The 23,200-nt window shown below is 47.6% G+C and overlaps 1 protein-coding gene across 1 annotated transcript; it reads right to left on the reverse strand.

Moving 5' to 3' along the window:
* Nucleotides 1–5,613: 5,613 nt before the first annotated feature.
* On the reverse strand, nt 5,614–22,992 carry FOXI3 (forkhead box I3; the record flags this gene model as incomplete). Its single annotated transcript, XM_083470049.1, has 2 exons — nt 5,614–7,175; nt 22,254–22,992. The coding sequence occupies 2 exons, from the start codon at nt 22,990–22,992 to the stop codon at nt 6,604–6,606; spliced, it is 1,311 nt and encodes a 436-aa protein (XP_083326175.1). The 3' UTR covers nt 5,614–6,603.
* Nucleotides 22,993–23,200: the final 208 nt, after the last annotated feature.

A 23,200-nucleotide genomic window follows, 5' to 3' on the forward strand; every position in this document is an offset into this window, starting at 1 on the left:
TATGTGATGGAAAGAGAAAAATGGAAACCATGGAACGGTCAAAGTGAATTTTGTTGGAAACGTGCTTTAAGTCGGGGTAGGCAACCTAAGGCCCAGGGGCCAGATGTGGCCCAATCGCCTTCTCAAACCAGCCCGCGGACGGTCCGGGAATCAGCGTGTTTTTACATGAGTAGAATGTGTCCTTTTATTTAAAATGCATCTCTGGGTTATTTGTGGGGCATAGGAATTCATTCATCACCCCACCCCCCAAAAAAATATATCATCCGGCCCACCACATGGCTGAGGGACGGTGGACTGGCCCATAGCTGAAAAAGGTTGCTGACCCCTGCTTTAGGTCATAGAACAATTCTCAAGACCAGGAAGCTGGACAGTTACCTGTTTCTGATAAACTGGCCACTCTCCCTGAAGGTTAAAAAAAAAAAAAGGTAAAGGACCCCTGGATGGCTAAGTCCAGTCAAAGGCGACTATGGGATTCCAGCGCTCATCTTGCTTTTAGGCTGAGGGAGCTGGCGTTTGTCCGCAGACAGCTTTCTGGGTCATGTGGCCAGCATGACTAAACCGCTTCTGGTGTAACGGGACACCGTGTCAGAAACCAGAGTGCACGGAAACGCTGTTTACCTTCCCACCACAGCGGGACCTATTTATCTACTTGCACTGGTGTGCTTTCGAACTGCTAGGTTGGCAGGAGCTGGGACAGAGCAATGGGAGCTCACTCCGTTGTGGGGACTCGAACCGCCAGTCTTTCAATCAGCAAGCCCAAGAGGCTCAGTGGTTTAGACCACAGCGTCATCCGCTCCCCTGAAGGAGCAGGTACAGAGCTCAGGAGTACTGCTTGAGCCATCATTGTCACTGGAGGCGCAGATGTCTTCCATGGCTAGGAGCATTTTCTTCTGCTAGCATACCAGCTATGGGGTTCCTGGATGGTGGAAACCTGGCCTCAATGGAGCAGGTCTTGGTGGACTGGACTACTGCAATGTGTTCTGCATGGAGCAAACCTTTGAGGCTGGTTCAGAAATGGCAGGTAGTGGAAAAAGCTGCAGCAAGGCTTTTGGCCGGATCAGCTCTGTAGTAACATATTACACTGCTGCTGAAATCTCTGTGCTAGCTGCCAGTATATTGCTGAGCTGAGTTACAGTCAGTCACTGCTAAAGTAAAAGGTAAAGGGGCCCCTGACCATTAGGTCCAGTCGTGGCCGACTCTGGGGTTGCGGCGCTCATCTCGCTTTATTGGCCAAGGGAGCCAGCGTACACCTTCCGGGTCATGTGGCCAACATGACTAAGGCGCTTCTGGCGAACCAGAGCAGCACATGGAAATGCCGTTTACCTTCCCGCCGGAGTGGTACCTATTTATCTACTTGCACTTGACGTGCTTTCGAACTGCTAGGTTGGCAGGAGCAGGGACCGAGCAACAGGACCTCACCCCGTCGCGGGATTCGAACCGCCCATCTTCTGATCGGCAAGTCCTAGGCTCTGTGGTTTAACCCACAACACCACCCACGTCCCTCACTGCTAAAGTACAAAACCCTAAATGGACCGGGACCAAGTTTATAAGGACTTGTCCTTATAAGCCAGCCAAACCCCTGCAATCCTATTGCCTCGCTTTCATTGAGTTTGACCCAAATTGACCCACAGTTTTTAGTGTAGTGACACTAGTATTTTGGAACATTTTCAAATGAAAATTAGGCAGGCAACTGCAATTTCCATGTTTCGCTGTCTGCAGAAAATGTTCTTGTTACATCAAGCATTTCTTAGAGTTATGGCAGTGGAGGAGGTATCATCAGTCAGCAATTGCTGGTATTATTTTATGTTAATATCTAATGCTTCTCTGCAATTAAATTCTTTGCCACATCCATTTCCTTGTATGAGGGAGCTCTATAATTCAACTGCCCTCAAGTTAAGTGTGCATTGGCCCAGGAATCATAACAATTCAGCCTCTCTATTTGGGACAGGATTTGCAGAGCCAAGGCCCTTTTTATTTATATTTTGACCACCTTGAAATTGTTTTCTCGTTGTTGGATAAGTTCGGCCTCATTGAGGGGCAGTATTTCAATATGAGTCCCAAATGACAGGGACTCGGGTGGTGCTGTGGGTTAAACCGCTGTGCTGCTTGGGCTTGCGGATCGAAAGGTCGGTGATTCAAATCCCTGCTCCTGTTGCTCGGTCCCAGCTCCTGCCAACCTAGCAGTTCGAAAGCACGCAGTGCAAGTAGATAAATAGGTACCGCTCTGGCGGGAAGGTAAATGGCGTTTCTGTGCACTGCTCTGGTTTCACCAGATGCTACTCTTTTTTTGAAGGAAAAGCAATCACAGGGTCGAGATCCACATTCTGGGCTGCAAGCAGCAGTTTCCGAGGCAAGTAGCAGCCAGAAAGGTTTTTAGGCAAAATAAGTAAATAAATAAATACAGATTCCCTGCCCCGCCGCCACTTTTAAATTAAAAGTAGCTTATTAAAGCGTGTAATTTGCCCCTTTGTCTAAAAAGCGTGAGATGTCCCCGAGTTTGTACCCAACTGAACTTTGACCTTATTTCAAATAAGCTGCATATGACCTGATCCAGGTATCAGTGTGTTCCTGTATCTCTTGTTTGCGCAAGGCTACTGTACTTTTCTGGGTATTAGATGAGGGTTTTTTTACTCTAAAATAAGGTCAACGCTGAGCAAGCCTCCTCCAAAAAAGCTCAACAACTTCGGGTTGGCCTCCTGCAATGGGCCATTTTCTTAATATGGAGTCCCCCAAAATAGTGGGTGTCTTATACAAGGGGACATGTTATACACGGAAAAGTATGGTACTTCCATCACACCAGAGGGAGGGAAAGACTGCTGTAGGCAAGGGAGAGTGTCCATGGGTCTACCTCATGGGTAGGCAAACTAAGGCCCGGGGGCTGGATCCGGCCCAATTGGCTTCTAAATCCGGCCTGCAGACGGTCCAGGAATCAGCATGTTTTTACATGAGTAGAATGTGTCCTTTTATTTAAAATGCATCTCTGGGTTATTTGTGGGGCATAGAATTCATTCATATATTTTCTTCAAAATACAGTGGTACCTCGGGTTAAGTACTTAATTCGTTCTGGAGGTCCGTTCTTAACCTGAAACTCTTCTTAACACTTTAGCTAATGGGGCCTCCTGCTGCTGCTGCGCCACCGGAGCACGATTTCTGTTCTCATCCTGAAGCAAAGTTCTTAACCCGAGGTACTATTTTTGGGTTAGTGGAGTCTGTAACCTGAAGCATATGTAACCTGAAGCGTCTGTAACCCGAGGTACCACTGTATAGCCTGGCCCCCCACAAGGTCTGAGGGACAGTGGACCGGCCCCCTGCTGAAAAAGTTTGCTGACCCCTGGACTCTACCTCCTCCATTGGAATGAATAGGGAAGTTGTAGCAGCAATGAAGCTCTGAATGGCTACCAAAGCTTTTGTGCCTAGAGCAGATTACTACAATGGAAGGGTTGGTTGCACAATTCACCAGGAAGTTCTAAAGCACCAGGCCTACTGAAACGAATGGGTCCAGTTACAGATAGGTAGCCGTGTTGGTCTCCCATAGTCAAAAATGGCTTAAAACCATGGAGGGACCTGGTCTGAACAAAGACATTGGATTCTTATCTCATTATACATGACTAAGCCATTTTTCACCTTCTCACCCCTTGCCTTTTCCTGTAAGACCTATTGCAGTCGTTAAGAGTCGTCAACAGGCTCATCTCAGCTATCTGCCAATCTCCCATTCCCACCACCCTTCTGAGTAATACCCCTCCCCACCTTCTCACTATATAGAAGGATCTGGCAACTTCTGTTTCAGTGTATCTGAAGAAGTGTGCATGCACACGAAAGCTCATACCAAGAACTAACTTAGTTGGTCTTTAAGGTGCTACTGGAAGGATTTTTTTTATTTTGAAACGAATGGGAACAGTGTTAAGAGCAAATTCCATTCATTTGAATGGGGCCTGTGTAGGCTTGCGTCCCAGGGAGGTCATTTCACCTCCAGAGGCATACTCCATTGTCTCTCAAGATGGACGGATGTCAACAAAGTGCAGGACACATTCTGAGCAGGTTGCACCCTAAAACTGGGATGGGTGACATGCTGGTCTTCCAGAAGTTGGGCTCCATTTTCCATGAGCTGCTCTTAGCATGGCTAATAGTCAGGGGTGATGAGACACATATTCCAACACAACTGAAAGCTCAGAAAGGAAGTAATGTTCATAAAACAACACCATTTTCCCAAGCTCACATGTCAACAGCTTGTGGACTAAATACAAAAACACGAGAATGGAAGGCGAAGAATTTGTCTTTTCTTTTTAAAAAATGGAACAACTTTAAACATTTTATTCCCATTGTGCCTAAATTTCCTTAGTAAACTACCAAAGCAAAACAGTAAACTTTCCCAAAGCATTATAAATAAGTACAATGTCAAGGTCATAATTTACAAAACTGTAGGTATAAAAAAGTTTGTTTTATTCTTTATTAACTAAACCTATATACCCAAGGCCTTTGTTCTGGTCAAGCTGGAAGGCTAACAACTTTATGTCTTTGGTACTAAGCTTACATCAAAGTGATTGCGCCAGAAGAAAACAAATGAATCCCTGATCCTGACACCAAGGTCTGAATGTATCACGTGGAAGCAAGGACTCAGCAACTATGATCACAGCAGTCAAATCGCACAGCCCTTTATCCGTCCCATGTCTGGAACACAATTCAATCCAGCGAATACAATCAGTATTTGCTGCTATTGTTGGTCTTAGCCTGTAAACCATGGGTAGGTAAACTAAGGCCTGGGGGCTGGATGCGGCCCAATCGCCTTCTAAATCCGGCCCGCAGACGGTCCGGGAATCAGCGTGCTTTTACATGAGTAGAATGTGTCCTTTTATTTAAAATGTATCTCTGGGTTATTTGTGGGGCATAGGAATTCATTCATTTTTTTCTTCAAAATATAGTCTGGCTCCCCACAAGGTCTGAGGGACAGTGCTGAAAAAGTTTGCTGACCCCTGCTGTAAACATTATGCCATTTTTTACACCCAGGGCTGTAGCAAGGGGGGTGCGGTAGGTGCGGTCTGCCCCGGATGTCCCCACAGAGGGAGGGGGTGACCAAATGGTGGGCGGCACTCACAGTGGGCCTGCAGCACGTCCGAGTCACACATCTCTCCTGGGAGTGATGGGGTGGCTTGAGTGCCCGGCAGGCTCCGCACAGCCCCAAACGGTCCGCCCACCACCTCCCCCTCAGCTATGGGGTGGCTGAGGGGGAGGAGGCAGGCAGACTCTTTGGAGGCCCCACGGTGCCCCCATGGGGCAGGGCACGTGCGCTGCCCCAGGTGCCCGATCGGCTTGTTCTGCCACTGTTTACCCCCCAATCTCCCCCTTTGTGCTGTGGTTTCTCTGCAATGAAATGAATGGGGTGGAATAACTCAACACCCCGTAGGTTTGCCACATGTCCTCTTTTCCCAGGACGTGTCCTCCTTTTCATGGGTATCGTATATTTCGCTCCATAAGACGCACCCGACCATAAGACGCACCCAGTTTTTAGAGTAGGAAAACAAGAAAGCAACGCGAAGCTTCCTGAGCGAAGAGGGAGGAGCGCTCCGGCTGCGCTCAAGAGGCTTTGCGTGGCTATCCCTGAAGCCAGGAGAGCAAGACAGATTGGTGTGCACTGATCCCTCTTGCTCTTCTGGCTTCAGCGATAGTTGCGCAGCCTGCATTCACTCCATAAGACGCACACACATTTCCCCTTACTTTTTAGGAGGGGAAAAGTGCGTCTTATAGAGCGAAAAATACGGTATGTGAAATGAGAGTTGTCGTAGAGATCTGTAGTTAAAAGGAGAAGTCGGCAAATGTGTCCTCTGTTTTGCTCGTCGAAACATGGCAACCCTAACGGCAACTGAATTTGTGTAATTAATGATGTAAATTGTGTTTTTTCGCCACAGCAGACAGTGGGACAAATAACAGGAAACAAACTGCAACAGGAGACGTACATAGCATATGTGGCATACATAGAGAAGGGCAGGCCTGCACTTGCGACATCTTGGTCGCCAGCCCACCAGGGGCTCAATAAACCTAAGTTTGGTGCCTGTCTGTAGACGGCAGAAATGGGGCTGGGGCTGGATAGATATAAGCACCTGTCAGGTCAGCTTTAGGATCTAAGAGAAGCTTCAAATAAGCCATGACTGGCAAAGGCAACTAGAATTATTATTATTATTATTATTACATTTTTCAAGGCACTTCATAAAATCTCTTCATCTGTCTCTCTTACACCACAGCACTTGTAAACAGAGGCTCAAGAAACAAGCAACAAACCCAAGCAACAAGCAGTACTTCGGCGGCTACTCTTCTTCTATATTTGGCCCTAATTTCGATTTCATTTCAGTCCAAACGACCCTCGTTTGCAGAACTCGGTGGCCTGCTTGCAAAATGCAACGGGGAGAAAGATAGTTGTCTAGTCTGGGCTGCACAATTCCCCCATTCCAATATATATGAAAAAGAGAGATCCGTATCTTTCAAACACTTTCGCTCCTGGGCGTCACAGGTGTCCCTGCGTGAAGTCTGTTTTCGGAAACGACAAGAAAGGCACGTTCTTCCTGGGTGCAGAAACGTAAACTTGGCCTCTTCCTGCGACCCCTTCAGGCCCTACACCTCAGTGCCCTCCCGGGCATAGATGAGACTATTGACTGTGAAGTTGTATAAGTGGTTGTACTGGCCTGACTGGCCCCCGCTGCCAGGGTGGAAGGGGCTGTAGTAGGCGGCAGCGGGCGCCGAAACTCGCTGGAGCTGCTCCGCGGGGGCGACTTCCTGGGCGAAGCTGCAGCCGCCCGGGTGTCCCGCAGGGAGGTTCCTGTGGTGTAGGTCACCGCCAATGCTCCCAGCCAGGCGCCCACCATTGCTCAGCGAGTTCATGCTGCTGAAAAAGCTGCTGAGGCATCCGGCTGCGGGCGAGACGATCACAGGCGGGGAGGCGCTCTTAGAATGGTCCCTCATGGACGCCATCGGCTCCAGATCGGAGGAGGGGCTTTCCCCACACGGCTTCCCCGGGACTAAAGGGATGGCGTGGCCTTCCTCCGACTTCAGAGTCCCCAGCGTGGAAGCCGTGGCTGGCGCTGCAGAGCTGCTGGGGTCAGAGCGGCGCTTGCGCTTGCGCCGGAAGTTCCCGTTGTCAAACATTTTCTCACAGTTCGGGTCCAAGGTCCAGTAGTTTCCCTTTCCTGAAGGACGACAAGAGAGCAGAGGATTAAAAGGGAAGCCTTTCCTTTAGACTGCAGAACCGCAGACTCCCCGAATAGCATTTAGTCCCGTCCCACCCGTTCCGAACATTTGTGGAGTTGCGTAGTCCACAATTGATGCGTAATTTATGTTAACTTGTTTTTAAACATTTTAAGATGCTGTCGTTTGGTTTCATTGTTTTTCTATTGTAGTAAACCTCTGTGGTATATTTTTATATCAGCAGTATATAGATACCTTTATAAGTACAGTCATACCTCTAGTTACGTTCGGTTCAGGTTATGTTATTTCAGGATACGTCCCGCGGCGACCTAGAAGTAACGGAACGGGTTACTTCCGGGTTTCGCCGCTCGCGCAGACGCTCAAAATGATGTCACACCCATGCGCAGAAGCGGTGAATCATGACCCGTGCACGCGCAGACATAGGTTGCATTCTGCTCATGTTGCGAACGGGGCTCCAGAACGTATCCCGTTCGCAACTAGAGGTACCACTGTAATTAAGATAACGCCAAAGAGAGACAAATGTCCTACAGGCCTAGCGCCAGGAACATGGCTGAATCGAACCCCTGGGAAGAGTCTGACTCTGGAGATGAAGGAATGTCAGTACAGAGGGAGCCAGAATCAGACTCTAGAGATGAGGGATTGCAGCCACAGGCAGAGCAGGAGTGGGTTAAGTTCACCCCCCCTTCATCAAGAGTTCCCAGACTCAGATAGAGCAGCAGACTCAGAAAGCTCGCAAGGAGAGGAAGGGGAGGAGATAGATGACTTTGAGGGGGTTGCTATGCAACCAGGAGGCAGGCAGTGTTTAGAGGGATCTTTGTTTGATAGCGGGGGGGGGGGGGAGTTCACCCACCTTCTCCCCGAACCAGAAGAGCTGAAAGGGTTACAACACAACAGAAGTACAAGAGACGAAGGACTGGACTTTGGCGCCCTTCATTCTGCAAAAGGGGCGGAGACTCAGTGTGACCGACTCATAGCTAAGAGCGGAAGGCTCGGAGCTCCACTCTGGATGTTAATTGTAAATATTGAATGAATTTATTATTACGGTCACAGACCAGGTCCTTAACTGTAAATAAACGTACCATAAAACTGTCAGAGACTCATGAATTCTTATCGGGGCTTGCTTGCCTGCCTGAGATCATTACACCTAAGCAACCTGTGGAACGCAGATGTTGCTGCAATCCATCTCCCATCAGCCTCACCAGCATGGGCAGCAGTTAGGAATTATGGGAGCTGTAGTTCAGCAGCATTTCCAGGGAGCAAAGGCTCCCAATCCCAGTAGTTGTTTTTTCCCAGGGGGTGCTCAAGGGTACGCAGTACCAGTACCTCTTTTCTTTGTTGATAAAAGGTGTGGCACTTACTGTAACTACAGTGGTGCCCCGCAAGACGAATGCCTCGCAAGACGGAAAACTCGCTAGACGAAAGGGTTTTCCGTTTTGGAGGTGCTTCGCAAAACGAATTTCCTATGGGCTTGCTTCGCAAGACGACAATGTCTTGCGAGTTCCTGCTGTTTTTTTTCCCTCCCCCCTTTTTCTAAGCCGCTAAGCCACTTATCAGCTGATCCGATAAGCCAATAAGCCACTAAAAGCCGCTAAAAGCCGCTAAAAGCCGCTAATAGCGCTAATCCGTCAATGGGCTTGCTTCGCAAGACGAAAAAACCGCTAGACAAAGAGAATCACAGAACAGATTCTTTTCGTCTTGCGAGGCACCACTGTACTTCATGGTGAGTACCAGCACCTATTTTTCTAGGTGCTCCCATACCTAGGACTAGAAAAGAATAAGCATACAGTAGTACCTCGGGTTACAGACGCTTCAGGTTACAGACTCCGCTAACCCAGAAATAGTACCTCGGGTTAAGAACTTTGCTTCAGGATGAGAACAGAAATGACGCAGCGGTGGCAGCAGGAGGCCCCATTAGCTAAAGTGGTACCTCAGGTTAAGAACAGTTTCAGGTTAAGAACAGACCTCCAGAACGAATTAAGTTCTTAACCTGAGGTATCACTGTACCAGGGATATTATTTTGAGGGTCGCAGCTCCCAATCCCTGAAGTACCTTATTTCTCACTGTATAAGACAATGTTTTTTATTACAGTGGTACCTCGGGTTACATACGTTTCAGGTTACAGACTCCGCTAACCCAGAAACAGTACCTCGGGTTAAGAACTTTGCTTCAGGATAAGAACAGAAATTGTGCTCCTGCGGCGCAGCAGCAGCGGGAGGCCCCATTAGCTAAAGTGGTGCCTCAGGTTAAGAACAGTTTCAGGTTAAGAACAGACCTCCAGAACGAATTAAGTTCTTAACCCGAGGTACCACTGTACCAGGGATAAAACTTAACAAGCTATAAAATCTCTCCTTTCGGTCAACTAAGAATTATTACGTTGTAATCCTATGGATGTCCACTCAAAAGCAAGTCCCACCGAGTTCAGTGGGGCAGATGTCGAGGTACATGGATCTATAGGATCGAAACAGAAGGCTTTCTAACCAATTCTTTGAATCACTTAACAGATCATTAACCAAGCCTTGTGAGGAACGGTTGAGGGAGTTGGGTATGTTTAGTCCAGGAAAGAGGAGACCAAGACAAGATATAATAGCCATCTTCCGATATCTAAAGGCCTATCACACGGAAGGTGGTGCAAGCTAGTTTTCAGCTGCTCTGCAGCGTGGGACCCTAACCAATGGCTTCAAGGGACAAGAAAGTAGATTCTGACTAAAGATCAGGAAGAACTTTCTGACTGTATGATCTGTTTGACAGTGGAACAGACTCCCTCGGCAGGTGGTGCACTCTCTCTTTCAATGGAGGTTTTTAAGCAGAGGATGGATGGCCAACGGTCATGGATGCTTTAGTCGAGATTCCCGCATTGCAGGTGGATGGACTAGATGACCCCAGGGGTCCCTTCCAACTCTATGAGTCTTTGGGGGTGGAGAAATCCATATTAGCAAACTTATACCGTAGAAGCTTTTGGCGAGGAAGGGGAGTTCCCTGGGAAGTGTAAGAAATTACTGTGCAATTAACAAATATTTATCCATCTTTGCTGAAAGGCATGTGTGTATAGACATACAGTGGTGCCTCGGGTTAAGTACTTAATTCGTTCCAGAGGTCTGTTCTTAACCTGAAACTGTTCTTAACCTGAAGCACCACTTTAGCTAATGGGGCCTCCTGCTGCCGCCGCACCGCTGGAGCACGATTTCTGTTCTTATCCTGAAGCAAAGTTCTTAACCTGAAGCACTATTTCTGGGTTAGCGGAGTCTGTAACCTGAAGTGTATGTAACCTGAAGCATATGTAACCTGAGGTACCACTGTAGATACTCACTCACTCATTCATTCATTCATTCCCTATTGTACTTAACACCAACCAAAAAAGCTTCAAACAAATAAACCTGTGTTTTATTTAAAACTGCTTCCAGATCAATCAGTTGCTGATGATAGTCTGCAGTCCCTAACATGCCACGTACAAAAAATATAAGGCACCGTTCAAATTTGAAAATGTGGTACGTGTGCAGTTCAACCGAGAAAGAACAGCTCCGAAACAAGTTTCTGTTATGCAAGAACTCGATGCCAAGCTCTCACATTTACAGTGGTACCTCGGGTTACATACGCTTCAGGTTACAGACGCTTCAGGTTACAGACTCCGCTAACCTAGAAATATTACCTCGGGTTAAGACCTTTGCTTCAGGATGAGAACAGAAATCGTGCTCCGGCAGTGCGGCAGTAGCGGGAGGCCACATTAGCTAAAGTGGTGCTTCAGGTTAAGAACAGTTTCAGGTTAAGAACGGACCTCCGGAACAAATTAAGTACGTAACCCGAGGTACCACTGTATTTCCCCAAGGAAATAAACAGCGGTGGGCTCTATTGCTCTGTGCTTTGCAGCTCCCAAGCACTGAAGCGCTTTCAGCTATAAATGACTTGGACTTTCCTTCTGCAGACTCTCTTCAGGAATGACTATGGGAAGAAAAGGACCATTTTTCTACCACCCCTGACGGAAGGTAGGATGACCCGAGTGTCAGTTGCCGGGAATCACAAGCCAAGAGAGTGTTGTTGCACCCAGCTCCTGTCTTCCCAAAGGCATCTGGCTGTTCACTGTGTTCTTATCCACGTATGGGAAGAACGCATGAAGCTCCCACAGCACAAAATAGTTGGGCATATTGCAATGGGGGGGGGGGCGTGAAGCAGAATATGGGGTCCCCATCAATCTCACACAGCCACACGGCAACTGCTGGGTCATGACCCTAGTGTTTGGTCAATAGTAGGAAACTTCGGAGCAGTTACTGTATTTTTCGCCAGATACCACCGAACCAAGTTTGAAAGACAGGTTGCTGCTAAGACTTGGCTTCCGATAAAGGTTTCCATTTAAGAAAACGGGCAAATTTTTACTGGGCATTGTTGGGAGTGATATAAAAAGAAAGGAATATAAGCTCTTTTTATATGCAATAACAGCAGCAAGAATATTACTGGCCCAAAATGGAAACAAGAAGAATTACCGACGATTGAAGAATGGAGGATGAAGTTAATGGACTATGCAGAACTAGATAAACTAACAGGAAGGATTTGAAACCGGCGGGACCAGAAAGACTGGAGTAAATTTATGGACTATTTGAAAAGTATTTGTGAAGATCAGATGACGTTTGTAGGTTTGCAAGAAGTTTTGTGAGGAGTATTATTGGAAGTATTGCAAAAATGGAGAAGGGGAAGGATGATTTGTTAAGAGATGTAAAGGCAATATAGAGTTAAGAAATGCATAAGAAGTGGTTAAAACGGTGGATCATCAGAGGTGCTGATGGAAGTCTAAAAAGATTGTATAAGTGATAAGTTTTGTGGTACATTTTATAATTTATATGTTAAAATCAATAAAAATTATATATGTATATATATATATATATACATATACAGTACATGTTTTCGTAGATTTTCACGGGTACAGGAATGCAGGTTTTGGTGTCCTCGGGTGTCTTCCCGTGTAAAAGTTGGGGTGTCTAGGCGACGTTTCGACGAGGTCTCACTCGTCATCTTCAGGCTGGTGCTTTCGGCTTCTTGTTACTGGAACAGAGCCCTCTGTTCCAGTAACAAGAAGCCGAAAGCACCAGCCTGAAGATGACGAGTGAGACCTCGTCGAAACGTCGCCTAGACACCCCAACTTTTACACGGGAAGACACCCGAGGACACCAAAACCTGCATATACAGTACATATATATACATACATATATATGTTTTCGTAGATTTTCACGGGTACAGGAATGCAGGTTTTGGTGTCCAGGTTTTGTTTTACCTGGTAAAAGAAGAGGTTCTAATTCACAAAGTCAAAGTGAGCTGTTTTGGTGTCCTCGGGTGTCTTCCCGTCTTCCCTTTTACACGGGAAGACACCCGAGGACACCAAAACCTGCATACATATATATATATATATATATATATATATATAGGTTTGCAGAGCCCAGTAACCAACTGAAGGCTGATGTTTTATTTGAGAATGTTTGGCTTTTTGTGAAATTTTGCATTGTCCTCCCCCACCCCCTTTTTGCACGATGTACTTTTGTGTGTGAGAAAAGTGTGGCTCGAGTTTATAAAATTAAATCAGGACGTTCAGACTTGAGCTCTTTGCTTCTAGAAATCGTCGCAGCTCACTTTGACTTTGTGAATTAGAACCTCTTCTTTTACCAGGTTAAGTTTGCTCTGCTGCATAATAAAACTGAGAAATCTCCACTAGCAAATATAACACATTCATAACCAGTGCCGGATTTGCGTATAAGCTAAACAAGCTATAGCTTAAGGCCCCACTCTCTTGGGGGCCCCAAAAAATTTTAAAGGGAAAAAAACAACTGGATGTACATTTCCAAAATATAAGATAAAAAAACAAACAAAATAATACCTATATACAGCAACAGTGTTTTGTGTTGTGTAGGCACCTATGATGTAAGTAATGGGCCCCGCCTGCTAGCCTGCTCCCTAAAATATCACTGATTTGCTCATTTTTATATCAATCACTTTGGCAAAATACATATTTTGTTACAGTGGTACCTCGGGTTACATACGCTTCAGGTTACAGACTCCGCTAACCCAGAAATAGTGCTTCAGGTTAAGAACTTTGCTTCAAGATGAGAACAGAAATCGTGCTCCGGCGGCGCGGCAGCAGCCGGAGGCCCCATTACCTAAAGTGGTCTTCAGGTTAAGAACAGTTTCAGGTTAAGTACAGACCTCCGGAACGAATTAAGTACTTAACCCGAGGTACCGCTGTATGTGCAAATGGCTTTAGATAGCTATTAGGTCCATAAATTACCATGCAACATATATTCAACACAAAAAACAGCAGCAATTTGTTGTTGACAAAGGACGGCTGGACATATAAAGGGCCCCATTACCTTCAGGAGCTATGGGCCTCATCAAACCTACCGTATTTTTCGCCCTATAGGACGCACCGGCCCATAGGATGCACCTAGTTTTTTTGGGGGAAATCAAGGGGAAAATTTTTATTCCCCCCCCCCCCAGGTTTGTGCAGCCATCCCCAAGCTAGAAGAGGGAGACGGAGCGCTCCGTCTCCCTCTTCTGCCTTCAGGGACAGCTGTCCCCCCGAGTTTGTGGGGCTGGAGAAGCAAGCTTGCTTCTCCCCCCCCCCCCCAGCCTCCAGATCAGGTCGGGGAATAGCGGGGTGGTGGCGCTGCGCCTCCCCGCTGTCCCCCGAGCTTTTGGGCTGCAGGCTGTTGCCTGCAAGCCTTGCGAGCCCGCGGGACATCCCGCTGGGCTTGCAAGACTTGCGGATAGCTTCCTGAAGCTTGGAGAGCGAGAGGGGTCGGTGCGCACCGGCCCCTCTCGCTCTCCAGGCTTCAGCGAAAGCCTGCATTCGCCCCATAGGACGCACACACATTTCCCCTTCATTTTTGGAGGGGGAAAAGTGCGTCCTATAGGGCGAAAAATACGGTAAATCTAGCCCTGTTCATAACTCCCTGGTTCTAGCCAGGATCCAAAGAGCTATGCGCATACATACTACATGCGCACACATACGAACACACAGACTTCCCAATTTTCGCTTTCAATTCCAGTGCTCGCACTCGCACAAGACCACTTCAGAACGTCCCCCAACCTTCAGGAGCGGCTGGCTGAAAAGTTACGGAAGCCTTTATTTAAATCCCACGTACAATGCACCTCCTGATCCACAGTCCTGTCGGCATTACTTAGTATCTTACTTCTCCCATATGCTAGCTGCTCATTAAACCGGGTATCCTTTGTTCTGCAAAGGGCAGGGCATCAGAGGCCAAATATTTTATTACAACTGAAATAAATCATTTCCTCAATCAGTGTGTTGTTCCCTTTGAGGCTCTGAAACCAAGTAACTTCTAACAAATGATTCACACAGCTGATGGGAACTGGGATCCCACAAAATCTCGATGGCTACAGGTTCTCCATCACTGTTTGTCTTTTTTTTTTTGTTTTTAACAGTAAACAAAGCTGGAAGCAGTGAACATTTGCGGAAAAGCAGACTTGTTCAATCCTTCTTGCCAAGAAAACTGTTGCAGTTGACATTCTACACTGCTGTTTAATATATGAAGTGTAAAACGGCTTTTGCTTCAATCAGCCTGTGAGTCGAACTGTGTATCAGAGCGAGCGGACTTCAGATTTGTTGAATCATTTCTGGAGGTTTTTGCCCCTAGCGCTCCATTACGGAGTGCCTATGAGCACCTCTGTGTTGCAATGAGTCCGTGTGTCTGGCTGTTAACCAGAAGGTTGGTGGTTCGGGCCCAACCAGGGTTGGCTGAGGGTAGGATTCCTGTATTGTAGGGGGCTGGAATGGATGACCCCTGGGGTCCCTTCCGACTCTAGAATTCTGTGTGCTGCGCTTAGGAATTTGTTTTCAGCACTAGAACTGAACTTGGCTCCTTTCACACCCAAGTCCACTCCTGGTTAGCTTTCTTCATTTTGGCAGCTTAATTTCAGAGGTGGGGGGAGTTCTTTCTGTCGCTAAACAATTCAGGAGTCAGATCGTTCAGAGATCTACCGGCAGATCCCAATCCACTGTCTTCCCACCTCAAGCTTACACGCAGTGCTTTTTTTCTTCTAAAAAAAATATTTAGGGGTACCCTCATTTTCCTAAACGTAAAGGGAACCCTGACAATTAAGTCCAGTCATGAACGATTCTGGGGTTGCATCGCTCATCTCGCTTTACTGGCCGAGGGAGCTGGCGTTTGTCCACAGACAGTTTTTCCTCGTCATGTGGCCAGCATGACTAAGCCGCTTCTGGCGAAACCAGAACAGCACACAGAAACGGCGTTTACCTTCCCGCCAGAGTGGTACCTATTTATCTACTTGCACTGGCGTGCTTTCGAACTGCTAGGTTGGCAGGAGCTGGGACTGAGCAACGGGAGCTCATTCTGTCGCGGGGATTCAAACCGCTGACCTTTCGATCGGCAAGCCCTAGGCTCAGTGGTTTAACCCACAGCACCACCCGCGTCCCTCTCACTTTCCTACTCACATTGAAATACTGCCCCTCAATGAGGCCAAACGTAGATTCACAAAAATGTTTAGGGGTGTGCGTACCTCTGCGTACCCCCCAGAAAAATCCTACATGGATCAAGGTGCTTCATTTGTATTACAGTGGTACCTCAGGTTACATATGCTTCAGGTTACATACGCTTCAGGTTACAGACTCCGCTAACCCGGAAATAGTACCTCGGGTTAAGAACTTTGTTTCAGGATGAGAACATAAATGGTGCAGCAGCGGCGCAGCAGCAGCAGCAGGAGGCCACATTAGCTAAAGTGGTACCTCAGGTTAAGAACAGTTTCAGGTTAAGAATGGACCTCCAGAAGGAATTAAGTACGTAACCAGAGGTACCACTGTACAAGTATTCTCTTCTGCTGTAACAATGATAAGAAGAGGTTTCTAGGGAGTCTCAAAAGGTGAACTAAGCCTCACATACAGAAATCACATGATATCTCTTCACCAATTTTTGCTCAATAACTGGATGCTGATTTTGTCAATGGGTGTGTTGGGTTTGCCTCCTAGCCAGCTGCGTACAAGACACGCATAGCCCAGAACTCCTGTCTCATTTATCAACAACCACCACCACCCGGGAAGGTAGATTAGGCAATAATTGGAATAAAAGCAGGACAGATGTTGTTGGACTATGACTCCCATCAGTCCCAGTCCACATGACCAATGGTCAGGGATGATGGGAGTTGTAGTTCAACATCTGGAGAGCACCCCATTGGCTGGCCCTGTGATGGAAGTAGCATTCTTGGTTGAGCAAGGGTTTGAGTCTGGCTTCCCCACGCCCAAACTTAATACCATCTAAGGAATGACAGAGAGCCTCTTCTCTTCCCAACCTCCTCTTCCAGAATCTCCCATCTGCAAAGATCATGTGTTCACGAGTTGGTTTCAAAAGCACACACCAGTGCTTTAAAAGATAAATCTGTTTTTAAGCATACTTTCCCAGCTCTTGCAATGAACCATGACAGTCAGAAGCTGGTTTCTTGTTATGAAAGAGAAGGATTTCTAGCCAATTATAACAGCTGTTAAAACCTGAAGTCGACAAGCGTTCAGGATGCCCATCACCCTTAAATCCCTGCCTCGTTCATCTGAAATTAAGTCTTTCTAAGCTGCAGATTATTATTTTTCCTGTTCAAGATCCGCACTTGTAACAGTATACCTGAAGGAGCGTCTCCACCCCCATCATTCTGCCCGGACGCCGAGGGCCTTCTGGTGGTTCCCTCGTTGCGAGAAGCAAAGCTACAGGGAACCAGGCAGAGGGCCTTCTCGGTAGTGGCGCCCGCCCTGTGGAACGCCCTCCCTTCAGATGTCAAAGCGATAAACAACTACCTGACATTCAGGAGACATCTTAAGGCAGCCCTGTTCAGGGAAGTTTTTAATGTGTGATATTTTACTGTCTTTTTGGTTCCTATGGAAGCCGCCCAGAGTGGCTGGGGAGGCCCAGCCAGATGGGCGGGGTATAAATAATAAATTATTATTATTATTATTATTATTATTATTATTATTATTATTACTTGTTCAAACCATTTGGAGAAATTGTATTAGCCACATTCCTTGTACGGCCATTTGAACAGAGACTTGAACACCTCCATGGATAAGGTGGCATCTTCTCCCGCCCCGACACATACACTTGTGATGTCCCCAGTTTCTCTCTTGCCATCGTCAATAGCACCCACAAATGCCCCTCAAAGAACGACTGACATAACAGTCTGGCATAACAAGCCCCACATCACCCGGGGCATGGGTATCCAAATTTGGGAGGAGAACACACCGAGGAACCTTTTTTTCTCACCGAAAAAATGGAGAATTGTACATTTTGCCTCATATCTCAGGTTCTACGAACGCTAGAAACGCACTCTTTCTTTGAAAAAAGAAAAATGAAAGCTGGGGATCTGTAGATTGTGGTTCATCTGAAGGAAATAACTGCCCTTTCTTTTCCTCCTCATGGATGGTCACAGAAGGAGGGATTCCCAATTTTCATTTAAGCTGCAGCCCAGCTTCTCAGTTACCCATTTATCCCCGGAAAATATTTTGCGGCAAGTGAGAAAGTGTGACTGTGTACATCTATGTACACAATCTATGTTTGTGTACGGCTGTGTATAGCGAGGTTTCCTCACCGCTGAGGTAATTTTCTCTGGGAAGGGAGCACAACTTTTAGCCAGCCACCTCAGCAAGCTACTCCTTCTTGCCTCTTTGTCCAGAACAGCTCCCCTGCCTCGCTCAATGTGCAAGAGCAATGCTTCTCTGAACAGAAACTCTAACCCATTCCTCCCTAGTGCTTGCTTAAGCTGTTGGTTTTTCTTTTACTAAAAAAGTCATCGTCTGCGGCACAGGATTCATCTTAGGGCATCTCAACCTGACTGCCAAGGAACACGGAGTTTGGGAACGGCACTTCCATTTGGCAAAGGGAGACAGTCGCTTTAGGCGTCAGATGCTGGGGGCAGTGACAGCAACCACCCACAACAGTTCCTCCTGGCCATTTCCCTCTGTTGGGGTACAGACCTGGATATGTCCGGGGACCCCTAAACTAGCCTGAGCTACAGTAAGCCCAGTGGCGTAGCGTGGGTTGTCAGCACCCGGGGCAAGGCAAGTAATTTGCGCCCCCTAACCCGTGGATTTGCGCCCCCTAACCGCCAGATGTTGCGCCCGGTGCGGCCAGCCCCCCCTGCACCCCCCACGCTACGCCACTGGGTAAGCCTCATCACCAGCGCTGAAATTCTGGTCCAGCTTCCAGTCCAGTCGGCTTCTGTCTGTGGAACTGAGAGGGACTCCATCTTGCTCTTTGCCTCGGGTGGCAAAATGTCTTGAGCTTGGGCTGGCTTGGGTCAAAATGTCTTGAGCTTGGGTTGCGTCTGATGCAAGAGCAGGCTGTTGTCAGGCTCATACGCATGCCAGCCCCGGGCAGTAAGGCCAACAGTCAGGGATGATGGGCACTGCAGACCAGTTAGGGCTTTTTCTGAGACAGCTTTGTGCCTACGGAAAAGCACCCGCTCTGGGGTGTGTCTCGCCACAGCGCTGTTTCCTTTCCATCGCCAGGTGATGATGAACATCTTTGTCCAAGCCTTTGGGGGGAGGGGTGAAGTATCGTAAATCATGGGAATGCTTTTGCTGCTGCTGCTCTGCGGTTTCACTTTGTTGCAATTTTATGACAAGCTATATTAAAGTTGTCGCATATTGTTCCAGCTTTTTTATTGTTAATTTTTAAAAACAATATATCTACCTAGGAAACTAATTTTATCATGAGCATTAGCTTTTTAAAACACTGTCTATTGTACCTATATTCTGATAATTTCATTATGCTTACTGTTTTTACGGTCTTTTACGGATTTGTTAAAATGAAATTTTTTTATCCTATTTTATGAAAACAACTTCCTTTTAGTTAAGTGGTATATAATTTTTGCATGCATACAGGGCCAAAAAGTTAGTCCCAAAGCCGCCCAGAGTGGCTGGGGAAGCCCAGCCAGATGGGCAGGGTATAAATATTATTATTATTATTATTATTATTATTATTATTATTATTATTATTATTCATTTAGTTCATACAAATGCTGTGCTGCCATATTATTTTTATCCTGCATGTCCATATAAAATGATTTTTACAAGCTGCATACACTAGAAATACAAGCGGAAACAAAACAAAGCTGTGAGCCGAGGCTCATATTAGATGCGACAGAGGCGGCCATGTTTGGCCTGTTCATATATCTGCCCATCCACATATAAAAGGGTGCATGATTTGAGGTCAACGGGAGAAGGAAGCAGACCCTTTAGCTTTCTGTGGTCTGTTGCCACAGGTGCGTTTCTCTGGGGCCAAGGGCCAAATGAACTGAGACATCAGTCATGCATATCTCAACACCTGCATTACTGTGTATTTTCGACGCCAATAACAGCTGCAGGTGTGTTTGTGTGGAAATCCAGGTCTGGGCCACGATGGAAGTTAAACCTCCCCACACACTCCAACTGCTATTTAATTTCTTTAAAAAGAAAACGAAGATAGCAATCTATGCAGAAACATGCAAAGAGTGTTGCTACTTAACTGTGATTTCAGTCTTCAGGCCAGACATCCAGCAGTTATCTAACACTGCGAAGAGCGTGCAGATATAGGCTCAGAGAAAAGGGGGTGACCAGCTCCCCAAACATCTCAGCCTTTTACTGCGTTTGTATGGATGGAAATGGGCAACACCTAGTATTTTATTTTGGTGGCCCTGTGAACAGATTAGCATGCCTAGAAAGAGCTGAGGAGCAGCTGCCCTTTGTAGCACTCTTCTACTCTGTATGTGGTACGCAGAAATCATCGAGGTTGTCAACAAAGTTGCTAACTTAATGACCAATGGCAAATTCATGCACCAAAACTCCCAATTAGGGGACAATCAGCAGAGTTTATAGGGAACTTCTGAGTATTCAAGGCGCATCACAAACTTTACCTCAGGAATCCTTAACAATTAGATCAGAACTATTGTCCTCCTATTGCAGATGGAGGGAGGAAAAAGATATTTATTTTTCATCTATGAGCTAACTGGGAGCAATTCAGTTCTTAAATACGCATTGCATACCATTTGGGGTTTGTTTTTTAAAAAGACAGAAAGGGGATAGAAATCCTTCTATGAAGCAAATGGCGTCTTATGATTTCCATGGGCATCTAGACATAGGAAGCTCTCTTATGCTCAGCCCATCAGCACATTACTGTTTACATTAACCAGCAGAGGTTATCCAGGGTTTCAGACTTCTCAGAAGATGCCGGGGTTGGAACATTTATTTATGTGTTCAGTTTATATACCGTTCTTTATCCAAAGATCCCAGGACATGGGAGCTTCTGCGTTCAAAGCAAATGCACTATGACTAAACTATTGCTCTCTCCCATAGGATGCTGACAGAAGCCATTTTGTAACTAGAAAACAAAATGTGCAAGATTGGGACTAAGGCAGAAGAGAATGTATTCAAGAATCAAACTCCACAGGGCTTGCACTGAGACAACTTAAGATAGGTTGCTTATTCCCAAAACAAACCTATGTGCTGGCGTGTATATGAGCGAGAATTTCTAAGTCTCCCATGTGCAAAGGAAGACCGTTACTATGAACTGGGTGCGATTACGCACCTAATTTGATCGGAAAAGGAAATTCCTTTCCGAGGCCGAAGAAATCTCAGCTTCTTTCAGCAGGGAAGCGCATCGCTCCAAGGCATGTCGAATCGGAGAGCTGAACACATACCACACACAGATCACATCCCTTTCACTCTGCCGTAATTAATCCTGAAATATTTCCAGGTATCGAGGTCCAAAATCCTAACTTCCCTTAAGGAATGGCGGGAGGGAGTGCGTGCATTTTGCAACTGCATGTGCAAACATGCTTGGCAAATAGAAAGCATTAAGGGGTCTCTCTTTTGAATGAAGTGATGTTTAGTGGGAGGCCACCTGTACAGCTTACCACCTGATCCTAAGGACGCTAGCAGTGCAATCCTATAAGCACAAAGAGGACTGCATTGCACAGATGCTCTGGTGCGTATTTAGTTAGGAGTTAGGCCCATTGCGCCTGGGACTTACTTCTGATTAAACCGCGCCAGGCACGGCGTGGCAAAGTCCTCTGCAAGTTAACTAATGGCACTCACTTCCGCACAAATGCCTCGGATCACTGACACCGGCCTTCCAAGTTGATCTGTTTAGGACTTGGGAACCACTCTAGTTCTCCTCCCAAGTCCCGCCGGAAGTTACTCTTTAAAAGAAAAGAAGGGTATTGACCTACACCCCAGAACCCAGGCAATGTGAGGGGCCAATGGGATTTTGGAACCTGAGGAAGACCCCAAAAATTGTGCCTCCCCTCCCGGCCAGGGAAGGAGGGATCAGGGAAGATCTAGATCAGGTACAAGAGGAGAATGTTTTGACATTGGGATCAGATACTCTAGTTCATTCATTCATTCATTCAGCATTTATGGGCATAATTTTTAGGCAACAACAACAAATGTCCAGACATAATAAATGCACACGACATATAAAAGACCGAGCAGCCTCCATTAGGTAAGGTTAAGAAGAGTGGATCAAATTTAATGATTATTTAGTTAAATATGTTAAGTTAAATTAACTGAAAACAGCTTGCAGATACTTAATTGGCTGAGGATTTTATTTATGTTAAGTGATGAATTCATATGTTTCATTTCATAAAGTGAAAATTTAAGGATGCTAATGTTCAAGTTAAGTTTTATAAGAACTGTGATTTGGGAAACAGTTAAAAGGATATGCAATGAAATTCAACCAAGGGGAAGTCACTTAACAAAGTTAATAAGTGTCATTTTCAGTAAGGCTATGATTTATGCTTGTTTGTCTTATGTGTTTATTTGTTTATAATATTGTGAAAACCAATAAACATTTTTTTGGGGGGAAAGAAGTTTTAAATTTGACTTTAAAAATCTCAGCTAAGGGTGCTTTGAGATTCCTGCAAATGCAGATGGGGTCTCTCTCCCAACCCTAAAATTCCGTGTTTTTTGGGGGGGATGTGCTAGCCTGGAGTGGCGGGGGACCCCTGCCTCATGCGCCTCTCCACCCATCCTCAGAGGCACTCTTTCCCCCGCTTCCCTCCATCCCCACGCGCGGCGATGCACCCACCGGGATCGTCCTCGTCGCGGGGCACCTTTCGGAAGCAGTCGTTGAGGCTCAGGTTGTGTCGGATGGAGTTCTGCCAGCCGGCCTTGCTGCGCTTGTAGAAGGGGAAATTCTCGGCCACGTACTGGTAGATGTGGCTGAGCGTCAGCTTGCGCTCGGGCGCGCTCTGGATGGCCATGGCGATGAGCGCAGAGTACGAGTAGGGTGGGCGCACCAGGCGCAGCAGCTCCTCTTGGCTCGCCAGGCTCAGCCAGCCCAGCTCCGACGGCGCCCCGGAGCCGCCCGCCGGCCCCGCAGCCGAGCCCAAGAGCGCCGGCGCCCCGACGCCCCTCGGCGGGCAGCCGTAGGGCAGGAAAGGGGCTCCTGAGCCCCCGGGACCGCCACCTCCTCCTCCTGCTGCTGCTCCTCCTGCGGTACCCCCGACGCCCCCTCCGCTGGGCACGTAGGGGCCCCCTCCGCTCACCCCCCACAAGTAGCCCCCCGCGCCCGGCGGTGGCCCGTAGTCGCCCAGCGCGTACGCGGCGCCCGGCTGCCTCTGCCCCGACGTGCCCGCAGCCGCCGCGGCTGCTGCTGCTTGGGGATAGACGCTGAAAGCCTCGCTGCAGTAGACGGCCATGGCGGGAGCGTCCCGGGCGCTGCTGCTGCTGCTCCGAGACCAAGGCGCCAAGGGGCTGCCGGGCGCCGTCGGGGGCGAGCGAGGAGCGCGGGGCGCGGGCTGGCGAGGCAACTCGCGGGCGCTCATGGCCCAGGCGGCAGGGAGGCGCGGCGAAGGCGGACCAGTCCCCGCCCAGAGCCGTCTGGGACAGCCTGGAGGGGGCTGCCTCTCTGCCGCCGTCGACGAGCCTTATAGCCCCCGCGCGCTTTGCCCAGCCTCCCGGCCCGGGGCCCGGGGCTGGCTGATCCCAGAAGGAGGGGCTGTGGCGCGGCTGCAGCCCGTCGACGGGGCGGGC

This window comes from Podarcis liolepis, assembly GCF_965112155.1.
Source record: "Podarcis liolepis genome assembly, chromosome: 13".
Classification (NCBI taxonomy): Eukaryota; Metazoa; Chordata; class Lepidosauria; order Squamata; family Lacertidae; genus Podarcis; species Podarcis liolepis.